General features: G+C 38.8%; 1 protein-coding gene across 3 annotated transcripts in view; it reads left to right on the top strand.

Moving 5' to 3' along the window:
- The window catches only part of LOC103478552 (rap guanine nucleotide exchange factor 5-like), a 44744-nt gene that overhangs the window by 16711 nt on the left and 4043 nt on the right, over positions 1-23990 (top strand). For all 3 annotated transcript variants that reach the window (XM_081616868.1, XM_081616867.1, XM_008432469.3), the window contains exons 4-17: positions 16201-16279; positions 16462-16606; positions 16680-16777; positions 19290-19320; positions 19510-19588; positions 20648-20797; positions 21237-21334; positions 22289-22411; positions 22524-22702; positions 22875-22965; positions 23074-23124; positions 23362-23449; positions 23592-23656; positions 23743-23797. In XM_081616868.1, the coding sequence (XP_081472994.1) occupies positions 16201-16279; positions 16462-16606; positions 16680-16777; positions 19290-19320; positions 19510-19588; positions 20648-20797; positions 21237-21334; positions 22289-22411; positions 22524-22702; positions 22875-22965; positions 23074-23124; positions 23362-23449; positions 23592-23656; positions 23743-23797 (1332 nt within the window). The remainder of the gene's footprint in view (positions 1-16200; positions 16280-16461; positions 16607-16679; positions 16778-19289; positions 19321-19509; positions 19589-20647; positions 20798-21236; positions 21335-22288; positions 22412-22523; positions 22703-22874; positions 22966-23073; positions 23125-23361; positions 23450-23591; positions 23657-23742; positions 23798-23990) is intronic.

The following is a 23990-nucleotide window of genomic DNA, read 5'->3' as shown; positions in this document are numbered from 1 at the left end:
TCGAGGCAAAGATTTTGTATTGATTTTTCAAAACTTAATGCTGTCTCTGTTTTTGATGCGTATCCAATGCCAAGAGTTGATGAACTTATTGAGCGCTTGGGAAATGCTAACTACCTGACAACACTTGACCTCTGTAAAGGTTATTGGCAAGTTCCACTAACGGAGTCCTCAAGGGATTTAACCACTTTCAGGGTTCCTAGTGGACTTTATCGTTTCAGAACTATGCCTTTTGGACTTCACGGAGCTCCAGCTACATTCCAGAGGATGATGGACTTGGTTTTAAAAGGAGCTGATGGCTATGCAGCAGCATACATCGATGACATTGTGGTGTTCAGTGAGACATGGAAAGACCATGTGAAGCATCTGACGGATGTCCTACAAAGAATCAAAGCAGCTGGATTAGTCATCAATCCTGGAAAGTGTCACATTGCAAAGACTGAGGTTGAATACTTGGGGTATGTCATCGGGGGTGGGGTTATCCGCCCTCAGGTGAGTAAGGTTGATAGCCTTGCTGCTTGTTTTCCTCCTACAACTAAGAAAAAGTTGAGATCTTTTCTAGGTTTAGCTGGCTGGTACCGTCGGTTCATCCCCAACTTCTCCACCAGATCAGCCATTCTTAGTGACTTGACACGTAAATCTTGTCCTAACAAGATTAAATGGACTCCAGAAAGTGAGGCTGCCTTTGCAGATCTGAAAAACTGTTTGTGTAATGAACCTGTGTTGCAGTGTCCAGACTTTACACGCCCATTCATTGTACAGACTGATGCTTCAGGGGTGGGGCTAGGAGCTGTGTTGCTGCAAGGTGATGGAGGCGACCAAAGACCAGTGCAGTACATAAGTCGAAAGCTCTTCCCCAGAGAAATTAGATACTCAACAATCGAAAAGGAAGCTTTAGCAATAAAATGGGCTCTTGACACTTTAAAGTATTATCTGCTGGGTGGTGAATTTGTGCTTGAAACTGATCATCGAGCTTTACAATGGATGAACAGAATGAGAGAGACCAATGCAAGAATCACCAGATGGTACCTGTCATTGCAACCTTATTGTTTTAAGATTCAGTATAAAGCTGGAAAGAAAAATGTGGTGGCAGATTATCTTTCCCGTTCCTATGAAGACTAAATAACTTAAGGGGGGGGGGAATGTGACAAAGTGGTTCAGTTTGTGTTCACCACTTGTCCCTTATTCTTTCTCATTCACTTATTTTTATATTTGGTTATAATAATTAATTCAAACATTGCCATTTTGCTTCACTTACTATCCCGGGTTTGTTTGTGTTGGCATTATGTTGCAAGATCTATCTGTTTAGGTTAAAGTTATTATTTCTGGATTATGGGTTGAAGTTGTTTCAAGGAGTATTTACTTTTCTTTGTACTCACCATCATTTGTCCATGTAGATCTGCAGGAGTATGGGAGAGGCCGGCCCAGTACTTCCTGGTTAAATGGCTGGATGATGTCAGTGATTACCTTATTGGGTTCTACCAATTAGAGGGTTTTTCTTTTGTGTATTGTTTGTTTTTCCTTTTAAAAATAACCTTTTGAGTTATCTTGTATTTAATTTATTTTGCAGATAACTTTATTATGTAGGAGTTTGTAAATTGATTTGTAGTTTTTTGTGTAAATGTTTTTGACCTGTTCCTTGGTGGCTGTGTCCAATCAAGCACAGGTGTGGTGCCAGTTGTATATAAAAACAGTGAGCTTTTGGATGCTGGAGAGAGAAGTCTGAGCAACGACTGAATAAAAAAAAGCAATTGGAAGAAACTGAAGCGGTGGCTGGTCCTGATTTTCTGCTCACCTCTGATCCTTGAGCCTAAACTACCTTACAGAATGAGTGAATCACTAGGTAACCAAAGAATGAATGAGTCGCTACATGATCAAAGAATGAGTGAGTCGCATTGTAACCAAAGAATGAGTGAGTCACAAGGTAACCAAAGAATGAGTGAGTCGCTACGTGATCAAAGAATGAGTGAGTCGCTACGTGATCAAAGAATGAGTGAGTCGCTATGCAATCAAAGAATGAGTGAATCACTAGGTAACCAAAGAATGAATGAGTCGCTACGTAATCAAAGAATGAGTGAGTCGCTATGTAACCAAAGAATGAGTGAGTCACAAGGTAACCAAAGAATGAGTGAGTCGCTACGTGATCAAAGAATGAGTGAGTCGCATTGTAACCAAAGAATGAGTGAGTCACTAGGTAACCAAAGAATGAGTGAGTCGCTACGTAATCAAAGAATGAGTGAGTCACAAGGTAACCAAAGAATGAGTGAGTCGCTACGTGATCAAAGAATGAGAGTTGCTATGCAATCAAAGAATGAGTGAATCACTAGGTAACCAAAGAATGAATGAGTCGCTACGTAATCAAAGAATGAGTGAGTCGCTATGTAACCAAAGAATGAGAGAGTCGCTATGTAACCAAAGAACGAGTGAGTCGCTACGTAACCAAAGAATGTGAGTCGCTGGGTAACCGAGGAATGAGTGAGTCACTAGGTAACCAAAGAATGAGTGAGTCGCTACGTAATCAAAGAATGAGTGAGTCACAAGGTAACCAAAGAATGAGTGAGTCGCTACGTAAACAAAGAATGAGTGAGTCGCTACGTAACCAAAGAATGAGTGAGTCGCTACATAATCATAGAAAGAGTGTCTCTACAAAACCAAAGAATGAGTGAGTCAATAAATGACCAAAGAATGAGTGAATCACTACTTAATCAAAGAACGAGTGAGTCACTACGTAACCAAAGAATGAGTGAGTCACTACGTGATCAAAGATTGAGTTAGTCGCTATGTAACCAAAGAATGAGTGAGTCGCTACGTAAACAAAGAATATGAGTCGCTTGGTAACGAAGGAATGAGTGAGTCACTATGTAACAAAAGAATGAGTGAGTCACTATGTAACCAAAGAATAAGTGAGTCACTATGTAATCAAAGAATCAGTGAGTCGCTACGTAATGAAAGAATGAGTGAGTCACAGGTTAACCAAAGAATGAGTGAGTCGCTATGTGTTCAAAGAATGAGTAAATCTCTATGTAACCAAAGAATGAGTGAGTCGCTATGTGATCAAAGAATGAGAAAATTTATATGTAACCAAAGAATGAGTGAGTCACTACATGATCAAAGAATGAGTGAGTCGCTAGGTAACCAAAGAATGAGTGAGTCGCTAGGTAACCAAAGAATGAGTGAGTCGCTACGTAAACAAAGAATGAGTGAGTCGCAATGTAATCAAAGAATGAGTGAGTCGCTGGGTAATCAAAGAATGAGTTAGTCACTACGTAAACAAAGAATGAGTGAGTCACAAGGTAACCAAAGAATGAGTGAGGCGCTATGTGATCAAAGAATGAGTAAATCTCTATGTAACCAAAGAATGAGTGAGAACCCTACGTAATCAAAGACAGAGTGAGTCGCTACAAAAACAAAGAATGAGTGAGTCACTAGGTAACCAAAGAATGAGTTAGTCACTACGTAAACAAAGAATGAGTGAGTCACAAGGTAACCAAAGAATGAGTGAGGCGCTATGTGATCAAAGAATGAGTAAATCTCTATGTAACCAAAGAATGAGTGAGTCACTATGTAACGAACGAATGAGTGAGTCACTATGTAACCAAAGAATGAGTGAGTTGCTACGTAATCAAAGAATGAGTGAGTCACAAGGTAAACAAAGAATGAGAGTCGCTACGTGATCAAAGAATGAGTGAGTCGCTATGTAACCAAAGAATGAGTGAGTCACTAGGTAACCAAAGAATGAGTGAGTCGCTACGTAAACAAAGAATGAGTGAGTCGCAACATAACCAAAGAATGTGAGTCGCTGGGTAACGAAGGAATGAGTGAGTCACTATGTAACCAAAGAATGAGTGAGTCGCTAGGTAACCAAAGAATGAGTGAGTCGCTACTTTCTCAAAGAATGAGTGAGTCACTATGTGATCAAAGAATGAGTAAATCTCTATGTAACCAAAGAAGGAGTGTGTCACTAGGTAACCAAAGAATGAATGAGTCGCTGGGTAACCGAGGAATGAGTGAGTCACTATGTAACCAAAGAATGAGTGAGTCACTAGGTAACCAAAGAATGAGTGAGTCACTACGTAATCAAAGAATGAGTGAGTCACAAGGTAACCAAAGAATGAGTGAGTCGCTATGTGATCAAAGAATGAGTGAGTCGCTACGTAATCAAAGAATGTGAGTTGCTGGGTAACCAAGGAATGAGTGAGTCACTATGTAACGAAAGAATGAGTGAGTCACTATGTAACCAAAGGATGAGTGATTCGCTACGTAAACAAAGAATGAGTGAGTCACAAGGTAACCAAAGAATGAGTGAGTCGCTACGTGATCAAAGAATGAGTGAGTCGCTATGTAACAAAAGAATGAGTGAGTCACTATGTAACGAAATAATGAGTGAGTCACTATGTAACCAAAGGATGAGTGATTCGCTATGTGATCAAAGAATGAGTAAATCTCTATGTAACCAAAGAATGAGTGAGTCACAAGGTAACCAAAGAATGAGTGAGTCGCAACATAACCAAAGAATGTGAGTCGCTGGGTAACGAAGGAATGAGTGAGTCACTATGTAACAAAAGAATGAGTGAGTCACTATGTAACCAAAGAATGAATGAGTCGCTTGGTAACCGAGTAATGAGTGAGTCACTAGGTAACCACAGAATGAGTGAGTCGCTACGTAATCAAAGAATGAGTGAGTCACAAGGTAACCAAAGAATGAGTGAGTCGCTACGTGATCAAAGAATGAGTGAGTCGCTACGTGATCAAAGAATGAGTGAGTCGCTATGCAATCAAAGAATGAGTGAATCACTAGGTAACCAAAGAATGAATGAGTCGCTACGTAATCAAAGAATGAGTGAGTTGCTATGTAACCAAAGAATGAGTGAGTCACAAGGTAACCAAAGAATGAGTGAGTTGCTACGTGATCAAAGAATGAGTGAGTCGCTATGTGATCAAAGAATGAGAAAATCTCTATGTAACCAAAGAATGAGTGAGTCACTATGTAACAAAATAATGAGTGAGTCACTATGCAATCAAAGAATGAGTGAGTCACTAGGTAACCAAAGAATGAATGAGTCGCTGGGTAACCAAAGAATGAGTGAGTCACAAGGTAACCAAAGAATGAGTGAGTCACTATGCAATCAAAGAATGAGTGAGTCACTAGGTAACCAAAGAATGAATGAGTCGCTGGGTAACCAAAGAATGAGTGAGTCACAAGGTAACCAAAGAATGAGTGAGTCGCAACATAAGCAAAGAATGTGAGTCGCTGGGTAACGAAGGAATGAGTGAGTCACTATGTAACAAAAGAATGAGTGAGTCACTATGTAACCAAAGAATGAGTGATTCGCTATGCAATCAAAGAATGAGTGAGACACTTGGTAACCAAAGAATGAATGAGTCGCTTGGTAACCGAGTAATGAGTGAGTCACTAGGTAACCAAAGAATGAGTGAGTCGCAACGTAATCAAAGAATGAGTGAGTCACAAGGTAACCAAAGAATGAGTGAGTCGCTACGTGATCAAAGAATGAGTGAGTCGCTATGCAATCAAAGAATGAGTGAATCACTAGGTAACCAAAGAATGAATGAGTCGCTACATGATCAAAGAATGAGTGAGTCGCATTGTAACCAAAGAATGAGTGAGTCACTAGGTAACCAAAGAATGAGTGAGTCGCTACGTAACCAAAGAATGAGTGAGTCACAAGGTAACCAAAGAATGAGTGAGTCGCTACGTGATCAAAGAATGAGTGAGTCGCTACGTGATCAAAGAATGAGTGAGTCGCTATGCAATCAAAGAATGAGTGAATCACTATGCAATCAAAGAATGAGTGAGTCACTAGGTAACCAAAGAATGAATGAGTCGCTGGGTAACCAAAGAATGAGTGAGTCACAAGGTAACCAAAGAATGAGTGAGTCGCAACATAAGCAAAGAATGTGAGTCGCTGGGTAACGAAGGAATGAGTGAGTCACTATGTAACAAAAGAATGAGTGAGTCACTATGTAACCAAAGAATGAGTGATTCGCTATGCAATCAAAGAATGAGTGAGACACTTGGTAACCAAAGAATGAATGAGTCGCTTGGTAACCGAGTAATGAGTGAGTCACTAGGTAACCAAAGAATGAGTGAGTCGCAACGTAATCAAAGAATGAGTGAGTCACAAGGTAACCAAAGAATGAGTGAGTCGCTACGTGATCAAAGAATGAGTGAGTCGCTATGCAATCAAAGAATGAGTGAATCACTAGGTAACCAAAGAATGAATGAGTCGCTACATGATCAAAGAATGAGTGAGTCGCATTGTAACCAAAGAATGAGTGAGTCACTAGGTAACCAAAGAATGAGTGAGTCGCTACGTAACCAAAGAATGAGTGAGTCACAAGGTAACCAAAGAATGAGTGAGTCGCTACGTGATCAAAGAATGAGTGAGTCGCTACGTGATCAAAGAATGAGTGAGTCGCTATGCAATCAAAGAATGAGTGAATCACTAGGTAACCAAAGAATGAATGAGTCGCTACGTAATCAAAGAATGAGTGAGTCGCTATGTAACCAAAGAATGAGTGAGTCACAAGGTAACCAAAGAATGAGTGAGTCGCTACGTGATCAAAGAATGAGTGAGTCGCATTGTAACCAAAGAATGAGTGAGTCACTAGGTAACCAAAGAATGAGTGAGTCGCTACGTAATCAAAGAATGAGTGAGTCGCTACGTGATCAAAGAACGAGTGAGTCGCTACGTGATCAAAGAATGAGAGTCGCTATGCAATCAAAGAATGAGTGAATCACTAGGTAACCAAAGAATGAGTGAGTCGCTACGTAATCAAAGAATGAGTGAGTCACAAGGTAACCAAAGAATGAGTGAGTCGCTACGTAAACAAAGAATGAGTGAGTCGCTACGTAACCAAAGAATGAGTGAGTCGCTACATAATCATAGAAAGAGTGAGTCTCTACAAAACCAAAGAATGAGTGAGTCAATAAATGACCAAAGAATGAGTGAATCACTACTTAATCAAAGAACGAGTGAGTCACTACGTAACCAAAGAATGAGTGAGTCACTACGTGATCAAAGATTGAGTTAGTCGCTATGTAACCAAAGAATGAGTGAGTCGCTACGTAAACAAAGAATGTGAGTCGCTGGGTAACGAAGGAATGAGTGAGTCACTATGTAACAAAAGAATGAGTGAGTCACTATGTAACCAAAGAATAAGTGAGTCACTATGTAATCAAAGAATCAGTGAGTCGCTACGTAATCAAAGAATGAGTGAGTCACAGGTTAACCAAAGAATGAGTGAGTCGCTATGTGATCAAAGAATGAGTAAATCTCTATGTAACCAAAGAATGAGTGAGTCGCTACGTGATCAAAGAATGAGTGAGTCGCTATGTAACCAAAGAATGAGTAACTAGGTAACCAAAGAATGAGTGATTCGCTACGTAAACAAAGAATGAGTGAGTCGCAACATAACCAAAGAATGTGAGTCGCTGGGTAACGAAGGAATGAGTGAGTCACTATGTAACAAAAGAATGAGTGAGTCACTATGTAACCAAAGAATGAGTGAGTCACTAGGAAACCAAAGAATGAGTGAGTCGCTACGTAATCAAAGAATGAGTGAGTCACAAGGTAACCAAAGAATGAGTGAGTTGCTACGTGATCAAAGAATGAGTGAGTCGCTATGTGATCAAAGAATGAGAAAATTTCTATGTAACCAAAGAATGAGTGAGTCACTACATGATCAAAGAATGAGTGAGTCGCTACGTAACCAAAGAATGAGTGAGTCGCTAGGTAACCAAAGAATGAGTGAGTCGCTAGGTAACCAAAGAATGAGTGAGTCGCTACGTAAACAAAGAATGAGTGAGTCGCAATGTAATCAAAGAATGAGTGAGTCGCTGGGTAATCAAAGAATGAGTGAGAACCCTACGTAATCAAAGACAGAGTGAGTCGCTACAAAAACAAAGAATGAGTGAGTCACTAGGTAACCAAAGAATGAGTTAGTCACTACGTAAACAAAGAATGAGTGAGTCACAAGGTAACCAAAGAATGAGTGAGGCGCTATGTGATCAAAGAATGAGTAAATCTCTATGTAACCAAAGAATGAGTGAGTCACTATGTAACGAACGAATGAGTGAGTCACTATGTAACCAAAGAATGAGTGAGTTGCTACGTAATCAAAGAATGAGTGAGTCACAAGGTAAACAAAGAATGAGAGTCGCTACGTGATCAAAGAATGAGTGAGTCGCTATGTAACCAAAGAATGAGTGAGTCACTAGGTAACCAAAGAATGAGTGAGTCGCTACGTAAACAAAGAATGAGTGAGTCGCAACATAACCAAAGAATGTGAGTCGCTGGGTAACGAAGGAATGAGTGAGTCACTATGTAACCAAAGAATGAGTGAGTCGCTAGGTAACCAAAGAATGAGTGAGTCGCTACTTTCTCAAAGAATGAGTGAGTCACTATGTGATCAAAGAATGAGTAAATCTCTATGTAACCAAAGAATGAGTGAGTCGCTACGTAATCAAAGAATGTGAGTCGCTGGGTAACCAAGGAATGAGTGAGTCACTATGTAACGAAAGAATGAGTGAGTCACTATGTAACGAAAGAATGAGTGATTTGCTACGTAAACAAAGAATGAGTGAGTCACAAGGTAACCAAAGAATGAGTGAGTCGCTACGTGATCAAAGAATGAGTGAGTCGCTATGTAACAAAAGAATGAGTGAGTCACTATGTAACGAAATAATGAGTGAGTCACTATGTAACCAAAGGATGAGTGATTCGCTACGTAAACAAAGAAGGAGTGAGTCACAAGGTAACCAAAGAATGAGTGAGTCACTACGTCATCAAAGAATGAGTGAGTCACAAGCTAACCAAAGAATGAGTGAGTCACTACGTCATCAAAGAATGAGTGAGTCGCTATGTGATCAAAGAATGAGTAAATCTCTATGTAACCAAAGAATGAGTGAGTCACTAGGTAACCAAAGAATGAGTGAGTCGCTACGCAATTAAATAATGAGTGAGTCACAAGGTAACCAAAGAATGAGTGAGTCGCAACATAACCAAAGAATGTGAGTCGCTGGGTAACGAAGGAATTAGTGAGTCACTACGTAATCAAAGAATGAGTGAGTCACTATGTAACGAAAGAATGAGTGATTTGCTACGTAAACAAAGAATGAGTGAGTCACAAGGAAACCAAAGAATGAGTGAGTCGCTACGTAATCAAAGAATGAGTGAGTCACAAGGTAACCAAAGAATGAGTGAGTTGCTACGTGATCAAAGAATGAGTGAGTCGCTACGTAACCAAAGAATGAGTGAGTCGCTAGGTAACCAAAGAATGAGTGAGTCGCTAGGTAACCAAAGAATGAGTGAGTCGCTACGTAAACAAAGAATGAGTGAGTCGCAATGTAATCAAAGAATGAGTGAGTCGCTGGGTAATCAAAGAATGAGTGAGAACCCTACGTAATCAAAGACAGAGTGAGTCGCTACAAAAACAAAGAATGAGTGAGTCACTAGGTAACCAAAGAATGAGTTAGTCACTACGTAAACAAAGAATGAGTGAGTCACAAGGTAACCAAAGAATGAGTGAGGCGCTATGTGATCAAAGAATGAGTAAATCTCTATGTAACCAAAGAATGAGTGAGTCACTATGTAACGAACGAATGAGTGAGTCACTATGTAACCAAAGAATGAGTGAGTTGCTACGTAATCAAAGAATGAGTGAGTCACAAGGTAAACAAAGAATGAGAGTCGCTACGTGATCAAAGAATGAGTGAGTCGCTATGTAACCAAAGAATGAGTGAGTCACTAGGTAACCAAAGAATGAGTGAGTCGCTACGTAAACAAAGAATGAGTGAGTCGCAACATAACCAAAGAATGTGAGTCGCTGGGTAACGAAGGAATGAGTGAGTCACTATGTAACCAAAGAATGAGTGAGTCGCTAGGTAACCAAAGAATGAGTGAGTCGCTACTTTCTCAAAGAATGAGTGAGTCACTATGTGATCAAAGAATGAGTAAATCTCTATGTAACCAAAGAATGAGTGAGTCGCTACGTAATCAAAGAATGTGAGTCGCTGGGTAACCAAGGAATGAGTGAGTCACTATGTAACGAAAGAATGAGTGAGTCACTATGTAACGAAAGAATGAGTGATTTGCTACGTAAACAAAGAATGAGTGAGTCACAAGGTAACCAAAGAATGAGTGAGTCGCTACGTGATCAAAGAATGAGTGAGTCGCTATGTAACAAAAGAATGAGTGAGTCACTATGTAACGAAATAATGAGTGAGTCACTATGTAACCAAAGGATGAGTGATTCGCTACGTAAACAAAGAAGGAGTGAGTCACAAGGTAACCAAAGAATGAGTGAGTCACTACGTCATCAAAGAATGAGTGAGTCACAAGCTAACCAAAGAATGAGTGAGTCACTACGTCATCAAAGAATGAGTGAGTCGCTATGTGATCAAAGAATGAGTAAATCTCTATGTAACCAAAGAATGAGTGAGTCACTAGGTAACCAAAGAATGAGTGAGTCGCTACGCAATTAAATAATGAGTGAGTCACAAGGTAACCAAAGAATGAGTGAGTCGCAACATAACCAAAGAATGTGAGTCGCTGGGTAACGAAGGAATTAGTGAGTCACTACGTAATCAAAGAATGAGTGAGTCACTTCGTAACCAAAGAATGAGTGAGTTGCTACGTGATCAAAGAATGAGTGAGTCGCTACGTAATTATAAAAAGAGTGAGTCACTATGTAACCAGAGAATGAGTGAGTCACTACGTAATCAAAGAATGAGTGAGTCACAAGGTAACCAAATAATGAGTGAGTTGCTACGTGATCAAAGAATGAGTGAGTCGCTACGTAATTATAAAAAGAGTGAGTCACTATGTAACCAGAGAATGAGTGAGTCGCTACGTAATTATAAAAAGAGTGAGTCACTATGTAACCAGAGAATGAGTGATTCACTACGTAACCAAAGAATGAGTGAGTCACTACGTAATCGAAGAATGTTGGAGTTCACCATCCCATACGTCACTGCAGAGCCCGATCCAGAAAAACAGCAGTGATGGCACAAGTTAGCATGTTGTTAATCACATTAGCTTCACACACCTGGAATCAAAACAAAGGAAATTTTTTTTCCAGTTTTAGGTTTTTATGTTTTCAGACGGAACAAAAACAAAATATGAAAAACATCAGGGAAGAAAATTATGTGGCAATATTGAACAAATGTCATATCATGCAAAGGCAAATACTAAAGAAATGTAAAATTCTGATTCTCAAGGCGTCAATTAATAAATCTAAAATATCCACTCTCTCTCATTTTTGTTGCATTTAGTAAATAGAAATAATTTTGGTAATCCTAATTGACCTAAAAGCTTGATCTGAATTAACTTCAGACAGGGAGAAAAAATGGTGCTTGTGTTTCTTTATTTGCTGTATGTAAAGTTGTGGTTTCAAACCGAGTAAAATCTAGAATCTAAGCTTTGATGCAGTGCAAGTCTGACAGCAGTGTTCAGTTGGAGGAAACTAAATAGTCCAGTTCTGCCACAAAATCATTTCCTGATCCACCCAAAACCACAGAGTGAGACTTTTTCACTGCAGTTAAATGAAAAAAGGAACTTTAGTATTAGCTTTTTATTCACACATTATTCACCAAAGATGTTTTCCCCGTCTAATAACTAAGTAATTTGGTTTTTGCACTGTTGTTGAAATTGAATCCCCCTGAAAAACATTGGAAACTGGATAAATTCCTGCCAAACTCATTAGAGTAACAGCTGGAAAACTGTTGGGGGGTTTTCAGCTTCAGGGGCAGAGCCTGGTTTTAAGAAGAGTAAGAGAGGAATCTCTGCAGCAAAGTTTGAAATTTGAAAGATTTTGTGTTGTTTACTTACAAACGCAAACAGTGATGAGGAAGCCGACATAAGTGAGCATTTCCCTCAAGACGTTTCTGAGGTAGCGCTCCCTGCTGCTGTCGCTATCCTCCATCAGCTCAGTTCCCCACAGAACTACGATTAAAACGTACATCACCACATTAACACAGAATTATATGCAATATGTTGTGCTTTACCATATTATTGTAAAGCTTCAGGTTTGCAAAAATGTGATTATTACACCACAGATTTAGCACTTTACTCTCAACACACCTTAAGTAAATCACTATTGGCACCTTTGTAAAATAAAAGTTTTGTCTATTATAGTTGACAAAGACTAATAAAATAAAAAAAAAAACAACTGAAACTGAGAAAACATTTTTGTTAACTGAAATAAATAAAATATGCAATTAATGGGAAAGAAAAATCTATCGAGCTATATCACGTATTCAAAAAAGTAACTAAAACATACTGAAATTATAGATGTAATATCCTTCGTTTTTGTTTACTATTTATTAGCCTTGTGAACTGATGTGATTTTTTCTTTTTTTCCCCCCACACAAGCCGTTTACTCCACTGTTGGCCCCCAAAAAATGGCAATGCAAACGTTGATATAAAACACCAGAGTCAGTTGGTTGTTCAACAATAACTCAATATACTAACTAATAAATATTAGCAAACACAATCTAATTAAAACTAACTGAATGAGGTGGATTAGCAGGTGGATTAGTGTTGTCATCTAGGACATTTGGCATATTGTCTCTGCTTCCTGGATATTGAGCTGTTAGCATGTTGTGACCGTAATTAGACTGTCATACAGCAACAGTCTTCAGACAGAGGCCTCTGGATTCATTGCAGCACTGACTGTTACTGGAGATTCTTCCTACCAACAGCATCACCATCCAGATACTTGGATGAAATAAGTTATGCCAACATTTAATTTCCCTTTGGGAAAAATAAATTCATTTTGAACTGAATTGAATTTGAATATTCCAACTTAAAAGACTTGAAATATTTTTGTAATGTGCCTTGAGATGACAATTGTTGTGATTTAATGCTATATAAATTAACTGAATTGAACTGTCAAAATACCAGAGGAAACATACAAAAAGTTGTTCAGCAACTAAAAGACATTTATTTGCTGTAACACCAAAGAATTTTCAATTAAATATTTGAAATGGTGTAAATATTCTTTACAAGCCATTTTTATTATAATATAATAAAATGTATGCTCCTTTTACATTCATCTGTTATATTTTCAGACATGCCTGTCTCCTTTCTTGTTAGAAATAAACTTGTTGGTTAAATAAAAAAAAAAAAAAAAAAAGTTTATATGAGCTTTACTGCTTACGTTAAATTACTGGCATTAGTTCCATTTTCAATAAAACTCTGATTTACTGAGAAGTCCTGACCTGTACATGCAGCACAATGACTGCAGCAACTATTTGCAAATCCGGAGCTCGCAACATTAAGAATGCAGAGAATTTCTTCTTCCTGCAAAACGAGGCACTTTTCTGGAAGCGCCAGAGGCAAACATGAACCACGGCTGAGTGAAAGGTTGATGTTTTCCTTTCCTTCCTTTGCATTCATTAGTACCACGCAGGACAGTTTCAGCTTTTCCTGGGCTTCATCTGAAATGCAGTTATTGATCCCTTCGCTGCACAGAGTAGCCAGCTCTCTGAAGCATGTTCCAGATCACTCGTTTCTGTAATGACAGGATGTTCGTGGTGTTCTGTGACAGGACAAAAAGGAATCCCATTAGGTGAATGATTATTATCTTAGAATATGACAAAGGCTCTTCTTTGTCGCCAAATAAATTTAAAAAAAAAGTTACACATTGCTGTGATCACTGTATAGCTTGCATTGATCAGCACAGAGCAACTAATCGTGTACTCTGATTAATTATTTTCAAATGATGTCATCGGACAAAATATAAAGTTAAACAAATACTGGGATTTTAAAGACTAAAATAAAAAGACTACAAATACATACAAAATAAATTCAGACAGAAGAAACCCTTTTTCAAATAATTTTTTAATATTAAATTCATATACACAAAACTAACACTTAACATGTGGGCTGCATGTGTACATGTTAGAACATTGCCTGAATGCAGGTTCTTCAGGAACCGTTGATCGCTTCTCTGGATAAAGAACTTCTTCAGAAATGTGACTGTGGACGCTGACGTTTCCGTTGGGGATATCTGTGCTTGCCGAAGCTTGTTTACGACTCGGATGGTATTTTAGGCTTGAATAGTTTCGGTGATAGGTGTGCTCCTTTTTGCACATCTTACACACTATCATAGTATTTTCCAGCAATTTTTTATTTTTTTTTACCACCAGTGGGCAAGGAGAAGCGGCTTTGTTGTCCATAAATGTTGTTTGCAGATGCTAGTTGTACATCAAAGTTGTGTCCCAGAAACAAAAGAATATATATATTATGTATATATATGGAAGCAGCGTGTACACGACTCGCCAAAACTCTCTAACATCTCATCTCTCCACGGAAAATGAGATAAACATTGCTGCTGAAAAAAAAGGTAAACTGCATCTGTAGGCTGAAAACCTCACCAGAATGTTATACATCACCTTGAGGTAGCAAAGTAGATTTTGCCATTTTGCAGCATAAGTGTTTCTGACAAGTTCTTTTTTTTTTGACAGTTTTGTTTTGATTCCTGTTTTTAAAGGGTTGCAGGCTCAGGCACCTCTCCCCAACGTTATGTTTGTATGTTGTTCTTTGGACAGGTTTTAGTGAAATGTGAATTTCCCTCTAGGATTAATAAAGTACATTCAATTCAATTCAATACTTGTATTTCTATCCATATTAGGACTTTGTAATTGACTTTCATTCTTTTCAGTAACTGGATTTATACCTAACCCAGACATTATCCCTAGTCACAACTAGTATATTCCAAATTCTAATTCACAGTTTACCTCTGAACATAACCCTTGAGCCTAAACAAAGGGGGAACGCCATTATAACTACTTTAGACATTTGTCTCTAAAGACAAATGGGTCTCCAAGACATACTGGTCTTCAGGAGGTTAATAAATATACCAGAAATGGTCCTAAATACACCAGCTAGACATTACAGAGGATTCTACGTGTGTAAAAGTACTACAGCTTGTGAGTTACTTTCTAGTTCCCTGCTGTTGCTTTCAGACTTTCTGTTAAAGCTGTGTCACTGTATTGTTTATGACTGCTGCATGCATGTGAGGGAGTAACCCCCTCATAAGCGGGGAGTTATGTATGCACAGCTGCTCTGAACGGATTAACATAATGATGTCGGCGAGTCTGCTGGACCGGAACGCTCACAAAAGACTCTGGAAGCTGCGTTGAAATTAAAGGAAGTAATTTACAATTCTTGGTCTAAGGCCTGTATGCAGAAGACTGATCCTACTGATCCATTTATGAAATAAAATGTTATTGAATGAATAACTGGCCGTATTTTATGACTTTTTGTACAAAAAACACAACATGTACCAGGTTGAGAAATTGCACATCAATATAAGAATATTTACAAGAGCAATCTTTCTAGCAAAAATACATAAGTTGATCTGTGATTGCAGTTTTAACATCGCATGAAAACACTGAAGTATTAAAGATCTGTAATTTCCCTTTAATTCAGTTCAACTCAGTTCACTGTATTGACTTTGTACTAATTATACAGAAACTGAGCAGCAGAACAATTCGCTTGACTTGGAATGAATCATAAAACAGATAAATGGGCAGGAAATCAGCACCTTAAAGCAGGTTAGGATGACCGATCTGATTTATATCAGGTTGTTTCTTTTCAAGTGCAAAAATAAAAACACAAGCTAGAGAAACATCATCCGACACCGTCACGTTGTTAGCTTATCTCCACTGACGCAGATGGCAGAAACTATTATGAGAGTCTGAAGATAATGTCTGTAAAAGCTTCTTTGAACATGCCAGAGTAAAATATGCTTGAAGATTTCTGTTTACTTTAATTTCCTTCAGACTGACTGCAAATCATTTTGCTCTAAAGAGAAAGTTTTTTTCATGTTTTCCTGTGCTCAGCAATCTCAAAATGAATTTTGGCAATAAAGAATGAGCTCTCCTTGTGGTATTAAAGTGGAACATTGGGGGGAAAAAAAAAAAAGTGAGGCCATATGAATCATAAGTGCAGCGTAGCAATATAAGCAGTTCAGAAGATATTAATCATGCAGCTGTCGGGGTCGGTAGTGTTCCTGCCCTTCAGTGTACTGCTGCATTAATGAGGCTGTGTTCCTGCAGCGCTTAAGCCTGTTTTCCTGTAATAGCATACCTTTTTTCAAAGTGGAAATTCTCTCTGAACATTTGCTACTGAAACGTACACATTTTTGACCTTTATCAATATGTATGTGTCTTTGCAGATATGCTTCTGGATGACTTTCTACTCACATACCCAGTGTTCATGTCAACCAGCGATTTATGCCAAGCTCTTCTGGGACAATATCCTTGCATGGAGGTATTTCTGCAGAAGCATTGCAATCATTTATTCCTAATAACACACATAAATTCAATTTACAGACAGAAAAATGGGTGTTAAAGAAAAGCATTGGTGCTTCAGCTTCCACTCACCGTTGAATCGTCTCACTGAATGTACGGAAATCTGATCCTTAACCAGTATGCACCTATTGCAACAAGCGGCACAAAATTAAGGAGGACCTGAAAGAGGCTCTGGAGAGGAAACAGAAAGTCCTGCACCTGGTGTGGCACTGGATGTCTCTCTGCAAGGAGTTCCTGAGAGAGGACGAACATGTCAAAGTCTTCCTCAAGGTAGGAAATATCTGTGGAAATGAGTGGAACGTGAGATGAGATGTAGAACGATGACGGACAGCTTTGCTTCCAGAGTTTGTACCGTTACGTGTTCGATGATCTTTATGAGCACCCAGCCCTGGAGAAGGACGTGATAGAGTTGCAGAAATTCTACCACCTAAGACGCAGACAGTAAGTAACTGTATCTGGATTTTTTTATTTTCATCTGTACAACATCCAGTAGGAATGACACATGTTGGTGGTCTAAGAGGAACATTTGAACACAAAGACAGAGTTCTTCTCTCCAGGCCTCCCTTTTTAGCTTTTCATCAATGACTCCATTCAGAAATTGTAAAGTAATTTCTGTGCTCGGCGGTTTTATTCTCGGAGATTTAAAGGTCATTTTGCTCTTTATCTGGAATGTAAGAAAGGGGGGGAATTCTGGTTTTAAGCAACAACGACAAGCTGCTAGAAGTGGTTCTCACATCACATAAGAGAAAAGTATTGCTATAAATAGGCAGCAGAAAGAATGCAATGCATACATCATATCTCCACATCACTGCCAAAAAAAAAAAAAAACTAACATGGCTCAAACACACAAGTTGTTGAGTTATTCCAGAGTGTGTGGCACTGGGGGGAAAAAAGTGGACATATATGACAGATATGCATCTTGCAAAAGTCTTTATATCATGCAAACTTGAAGAAAATTTACATTAACATATAGACCGGTTTGCGCCATTTCCGTTGGTGTAGATGGGTAAGTTAATGACTTTGGGTTGGTCTCCCGTTATGTATGTTACATGTTGGAGTTTGTGGTTATAATGTGACAAAATAAGAAAACTTTTGAGAGGTGAGAGTACTGTTCAAGGCACGTAACTTACAGCATTTTCTTTCTCAAAAAGAAAGAAAATAGTGTTTGCAAGTGTCCAATCACATCAGGATGTTTCTCTTTAGCGCAGTGACAAGAGAGTCCCTCAGGCCTCAAAACAGAGAATGTTGAAGAAAAGAAAATGTATTGTGGAACTCCAGCAAACAACTACACAGTCCAAGTGTGAGAGTCAGACATCTTGCTGTTGGACAGGAAAGGTCAGCTGGAAGGACTGCTTAGAAACTTTAATCATGGCAGACTAACAGCAACAGACGCTGCTCTTAGCAGGGGTCTGACATAAAAGGCTACAGGTCTGTGACCGATTAAAATATGCCAGATTTATTCATTTGACACTGCCATAGAAAATTTTACTCTTAGGAGTGATGTGCCTTTGAATTCTGCCGTGTTCCATTTGCCATCGATTGGAGACCAAACAGTGCCGATAATCAGTTGATTTCAGTTATTAACTTAGCTTTTATCCAGTATTGCACTCCCACCCTGCCCCCAAAAAATCCTGCATCATAGAAGCTCATGTCAAAAGAGTGCACACATACATGATAATGTATATTGTCAAAATATCAATAAAAGGTTAGATAGTCCATAAAAAATGTCATGTTAGTTCACCAACTTGATACATGTCAAAATCTTTAAAGATGTCTTAATAGAAATTGGAAATGTAAAATGCGAATGCATCGGATGTGATTCTGATGAACTAATGTATGTGGTCATGATTGATGTGTTGAGAAGGCATGAAAAACTAGAACGCTAAAGTGATGTGTCGTTGTATCATTTTAGTGTTTGTCTTGAATCAAAAATGAACAAAAATTTTTAATTTGGTTTCTAAACAAACCCTGAATAAGCCGACTTATTGCCCCGCCCATCTCCCTCTGTCCCATATGAAAAAAGCATACGATAAAAAAAAATAATCAAGCAGTTTTTCCGCTGGGAACATCGGCTTGTGTGTAGTTCAGTCTTTTTCTGTTGGTGCTGGTATCATTCTCAGCCTGCCTTTTTTGTTTATATCCTACAACTCCCACCCCATCATATTGCTAGACTGTGTGTGGGTGTTACCCACTGACATAATCTTGTATTTATGGGCTTTTCACAATCAGTCCTGTCTCAGATGGGGACAAGCTCGGCTGATCCCACTGCTGTGGCAATCTGCTGCTGTGTGAAAAAGTGTCTTTTTTTTTTTTTTTAGAGAGACGGAGGCCCCTTCCTCCCAACCTGCCTCCTGATCAGCTTCCACCTGGACTTTATGTGCAAATTGAACTTCAAGTCATATGATTCGGAAGCCTCGCAATGAGAACAAAACCCAATTTGTGCTTGGCATTCTGTATCCTCATGTGACTTGTGAAGTCACAGATAACCACAGTGACTCTGCTCTTTTTGTAAGGCGGGGTCTGTTTAGATGTGACGGAGGGAATCGGGTTTTTCATTAGCAGAGGGCTACTGCTGCTAGCCCCCGAGGAGGGATCCCTCAGGGCTGGTTCTGAGCCAGCACGCCTATTGGGATGCAAAACTCGTGAAAGCTGAGCGATGAACACAGGCACGGGGCTATATATCATGCCGACCAGAACTAACCGATGAGAATAGGATGATGAAATGAAGAGATCACTTTGGAATGTCTAAAATCTGCTAAGCACTGTAATCTCTACTTGACACTGAGTGCCAGTAATGGACTGAATGCTGCAGAGGACGTCGTGGATAAATATATACCCTGATTATAGACTTTGTAGGGTTTAGTTGTCATTAGTAGATCAGTTAGTCTTTTTTGTGGATATGAGTATGAAGGCTGGTGCACTTCACTTTTTCTCTTTTTTTTTTCTTTTGTAGCACTGTGGATGATGATTCACCTCACACAAATGTAAGTGAGAATTTCCTGTTTTATATCTTTAAAAGAGAAACACTGTCACAAAAAACAGAACTTTGTGTGTGCCCTACAACATATCTGGGGTGAAGGCCATAATGACGGGTATTTTTTCGTTTAGTTGCTCAAACTAAAATTCTCAACATGTGTTATAATCAATGGACTTTCCCTTATTTTGCTTTTTAGGGTAGAGCTCTTTCCCACCAATTGAGCTTGAAAGAGAATGGACTCAGATCCAGAATCACACAGAGAGAGAACAAGGAAGGTAAGTCCCGCAAGGTGACGTTTCTTGGACATTCCTCCCATCATTACGCCTTTTTCAAAATGAATGAAAGGAAACATTAAGCTGGGAGCTTGAAACAATAGGGTTCTTTCCAAGGAATGAATGACATGTTTGGAAATGCAAATACCTGACTTACCATGTTTTCCACGTTTGGATCACTTCTTACTTGAGTGTTGAGTTGCAGATTAGATCTTTAATAACTAAAGAAAGTTCTGATGGTCTGAACAGGCAGAGGGTGGTGGACAGGCAGAAACCTTTCACATATAAAATGAAACTCGCAAACAATCACCAGTGGTAGCAGCACAAAAAATCGTATTTGGTCTTGACAACCACGCAACAGTCTTAATTCAGTGTAATTGGAACATTTTTAATAGATTTATATTATAGCCTATTATATAAATCTATTGGAGATTTATATATGCATAAATCTATTACGCATAGATTTATGCATTTTACGTACATACATTGTTTACATACTTTTTTTTTACGTAAAAAGTATGTAAAAAATGTACGAGTACAACAATGCTACCTACCTCAAAAGGATAAAGGATTGTAATAATGAGCTGTAATGCTAACGGCCTAAGAAAAGCTTAGCAGCCTGCTAGTTAGCTTATTACATAGCAAACGATCAAATCGCCCGCAGATACGATACGTATTTCCAGAACTAATTTAAAGTAAACAAATTGAGTAGACAGTTACTTCTTTTCTCATATGTTAACATAAACTCTCATTTTGACGTGTAAGCTGCTACTTACAGGCATTGCTTCGAAGAAATCGACCTGGAATGCGGCGTTCACGTCTGTTCACCTGCTCACTAGCAAAACAAACGTACTGACTAAATAACATAAAAGTAAAGCAGTTCCCTAAAAAATCCAACAGATGGCAGCAATGCTTCATGCAAAATCAAACACCCACAGTTTACAGGACAGTCAGTGTTATTAATCTCAACTCATGAATTGAGTTACTGAACCCCCCCCCCCCCAAAAAAAAACAATCAGTAATATTCAAACTTATTAAAAATTGCTACATCTTCTGTTCCAGTTCTCTGCCGCGTGTACGTCACGATGGACTCGTATCTTAGTGCGAAGGTCCACTGTGAGGTGGTTGCTCAGGAGCTGTTGCAGGCAGTGGCGGAAAGGATGGATGTTCCTGCATCTGAACTGATACTTGTGGCCATTACTTATCCTGGAGGTAAACACCACTCTTGATCTCTTGCAGCACACAACCGTCACAGATGACTCATGGTGCTACACATTTCACCTAAAGAGTAGCTCCTTAGAGCAGAAATGAAGCTTTCTAGAATTCTTCTATGTTATGAATAATCTTTAAATGCTGTAGTTTAAAGTCTCAGACCATACAAGTGTAATAAAAGAGAATGAACTTGTTTTCACTAATTGCATTTTATGATCAGTTATTCAGCCCATCTATGGTGGATAATAAGCTGAGTTAATTGCATGCCTGGTTCAAACCGTTGCAGGCCCGTATCTGTTTTCCATGGCAGAAGTAACTGGTTTCCTTGGAGCAGAGGCTGCCACTGAGTCTTATCTCTGAGCACTGATTGATGCTTGCAGGCTACCCGACTCATTTTTAATGGCATTCTGCTGTTTGTGATGCATTTTCCTCTTTGCAGGTAGACTCCTCCTGCAGCCTCAGGACAGAGTTGTCTCCAATTCTTTACGGCCCGTGGGGAGGCTCCATGTGTGCAGGAAGGACCTCGGTGAAGTCCTGGTAGGAACGACATTGTAATTTGTGACTTTGATGGGGCTCAGGAGCAGATTTAGTGGGAGATAGTTTTGTCCAAGATAAGGAGTGAGGAGATTGTTTTACATTACAGAAACGTGAAAAATACAAAATAAAGAGGATGAAAAATTCTAATGAACAGAAGTGCTTAAAAAGCGAAGTGACCATCTATAATTTATTGGCTCTTCAAATTATATGTGGGTCACATTGCACTCTAAGGTTTGGGAAGTCTGACCTAAAATCACATAAATCCAAATCAGTTTATTTATATAGATGCAAGCTGAGCCTTTTCTCTCATTCTTTTGAGAGAATGATCCAAATGATCACAATAGACAAAGTGAAATGTAAAACAACCATCAAAGACGACATGTAAATAAGAACACTGTAGAAGAAAACACCACAACATTTTTAAACATAATCATATATGAACCAAACCATTATCTCAATTTGCAAATCAAATTATTGCAAATTGACTCAACCAACCGTTAAGAAAACCTCAATAAGATTCACAGCTGATGACAGAAATTTAACTGCAAAACATTACTATTGGTCATGTTGGTTTATAATCTGATTTTTATCATAATCTGTCAGGTGGCAACCCCATCATTGGTAGGATGTGAACAAAAAATCATCTTTCATTGCTAAACCATTATCTCAATTTGCAAATCAAATTATTGACTTATTGACTGATTATTCTGTTGTGTAATTCTACAAAAAAATAAATAAATAAAAACAAGTGCTTTCATAATTAAAACCTAATTATCCTAGCAAATGGAAATAAATTCACATCAAATCCTCCTTCAGTAAAATCTGACTCCTTGTGTCATAATTGGGTTGTTAAAATGTTTCCGCCTGAATGTTGGTGTCTTCCAGAAAAAAAATGTTTTAAAAGGACTTTGGCGAAAAAAAAACAAACATCTTATATGTGTTTTTCCTCTACAGAACCCATTTACAGATAACTCTGAGTTGCAACAGAGGACAGCTCGCATGTTGACTTTAAATACATGGGATGTGGCTGTTGCACTCACCAACTTTGACTGGACAATTTTCAACTCGATGCACGAGGTTGGCCTCTATTTGCAATCCTTAAGCGCAAATAGTTACCTCTGAATGTGTCACTTTTTTTTTTCACAGCTTACCGCAGATCGGTTAAAGTTTTTTTCTTTTTGTCTTACAGCAGGAACTGATCTACTTCACCTTCAACCGCCATGTTTGCAGTAGCTACACAATGCCATTAGAGATGCTACTGCAGCAATGCAACGAAGTCCAGCTGTGGGTCATGACTGAGGTGCTGCTGTGCCCAACGCTCTGCAAAAGGGTCCAGCTCATCAAGAAGTTCATCAAGATTGCTGCTCAGTTAGTCACTTTTCACAAAAAAAAAAAAAGATTTACCGATTGCCTGTGCTGTAATGGAAGCCTTGATTTGATTGAGAATTCAACGCCCTCTTGTGGCAAACCACTAACTTGCACTCAGTTTAATTCTTTTGAAATATAACCCTTAGAATTCTTTTTATTTTATTTTTTCTAGCTGTAAAGCACAGAGGAACCTCAACAGCTTCTTTGCCATCATTATGGGCCTGAATGCTGGCGCTGTAAGCCGCCTCAGTCAGACGTGGGAGGTTAGATTTCCTCTTTTCCTTCTGACATGAATGTATTATTGTTTGCAGCAACAGTTGGACTATCTGTAAGAAGAAAAAATGTAATAACTATTGTTTCTGTCCCTGCAGAAAATTCCTGGTAAATTTAAGAAGCTGTTTTCCGAGCTGGAGATGGTCACAGTAAGTCTACTCAGTTTTACTACCTCTCACTGCTGAAAGCAGAGCATTGATGTGAATCCATGCTGCACCAGGGGATACAAGTAGCTAAAAACAAACATGTTTTACTTCGCTAAAGAATGTCAGGTTTATGTGATCATTACCTTCGAATCCTTCCAGAATTCACTTCCAACAATGTCTGCAACAGACGCATGCATCCTTCCCTGGAGAGTTTCGCTCATTTCGAACATTTCTTCACAGGATCCCTCACTGAACCACAAGGCGTACAGGGACTCCTTCAAGAAGATGAAGTCCCCCAAGATCCCGTTTCTTCCTTTACTCTTGAAAGGTGTGTTCCTTGCTCTTCTGCTTCAGGAGCCCAAAAACTTGATAAACATTGGGGGGTGTAAAAAGGGAGTTGTCACAATCATCGGACGGTTCCGTTTTTTACACCCAAATTTTTCACTAAATGTAAATATTTTCCCTTTTAGACATCACATTCATCCATGAAGGCAACAAAACATTTCACGATAATCTGGTCAATTTTGAGAAGTTGGTAAGTTTGTGTGTGTCTTATCTTCTGGACAGGAAACATACAGAATGGAAAATGCTTTAATCAAAGTCTTTATCTGTATCCTCCAGCACATGATAGCAGACATGGCGAGACTCATCCGAGAGTGTCAGCAAGACCATGTGGGTCAGTATTCAGATCATTTGCCATACATGATGTAATGTTTTAAACTGGTAATCACAATGAGACCTGTGAGATCTAAATCATCAGTGTTTTTTTTTTTTTACACCAGCTACCACTGGATTTTATATACAAGACATTCACTGATTCATTGTTAAAAAGAAATAAAATAAAAATCTGACTTAGCATTTGAGCTGCC

This window comes from Poecilia reticulata, chromosome 16 (genome assembly GCF_904066995.2).
Source record: "Poecilia reticulata chromosome 16, P_reticulata-male-v2, whole genome shotgun sequence".
In the NCBI taxonomy this organism is placed as follows: Eukaryota; Metazoa; Chordata; class Actinopteri; order Cyprinodontiformes; family Poeciliidae; genus Poecilia; species Poecilia reticulata.
This window is presented reverse-complemented; position numbering and strand designations above follow the sequence as displayed.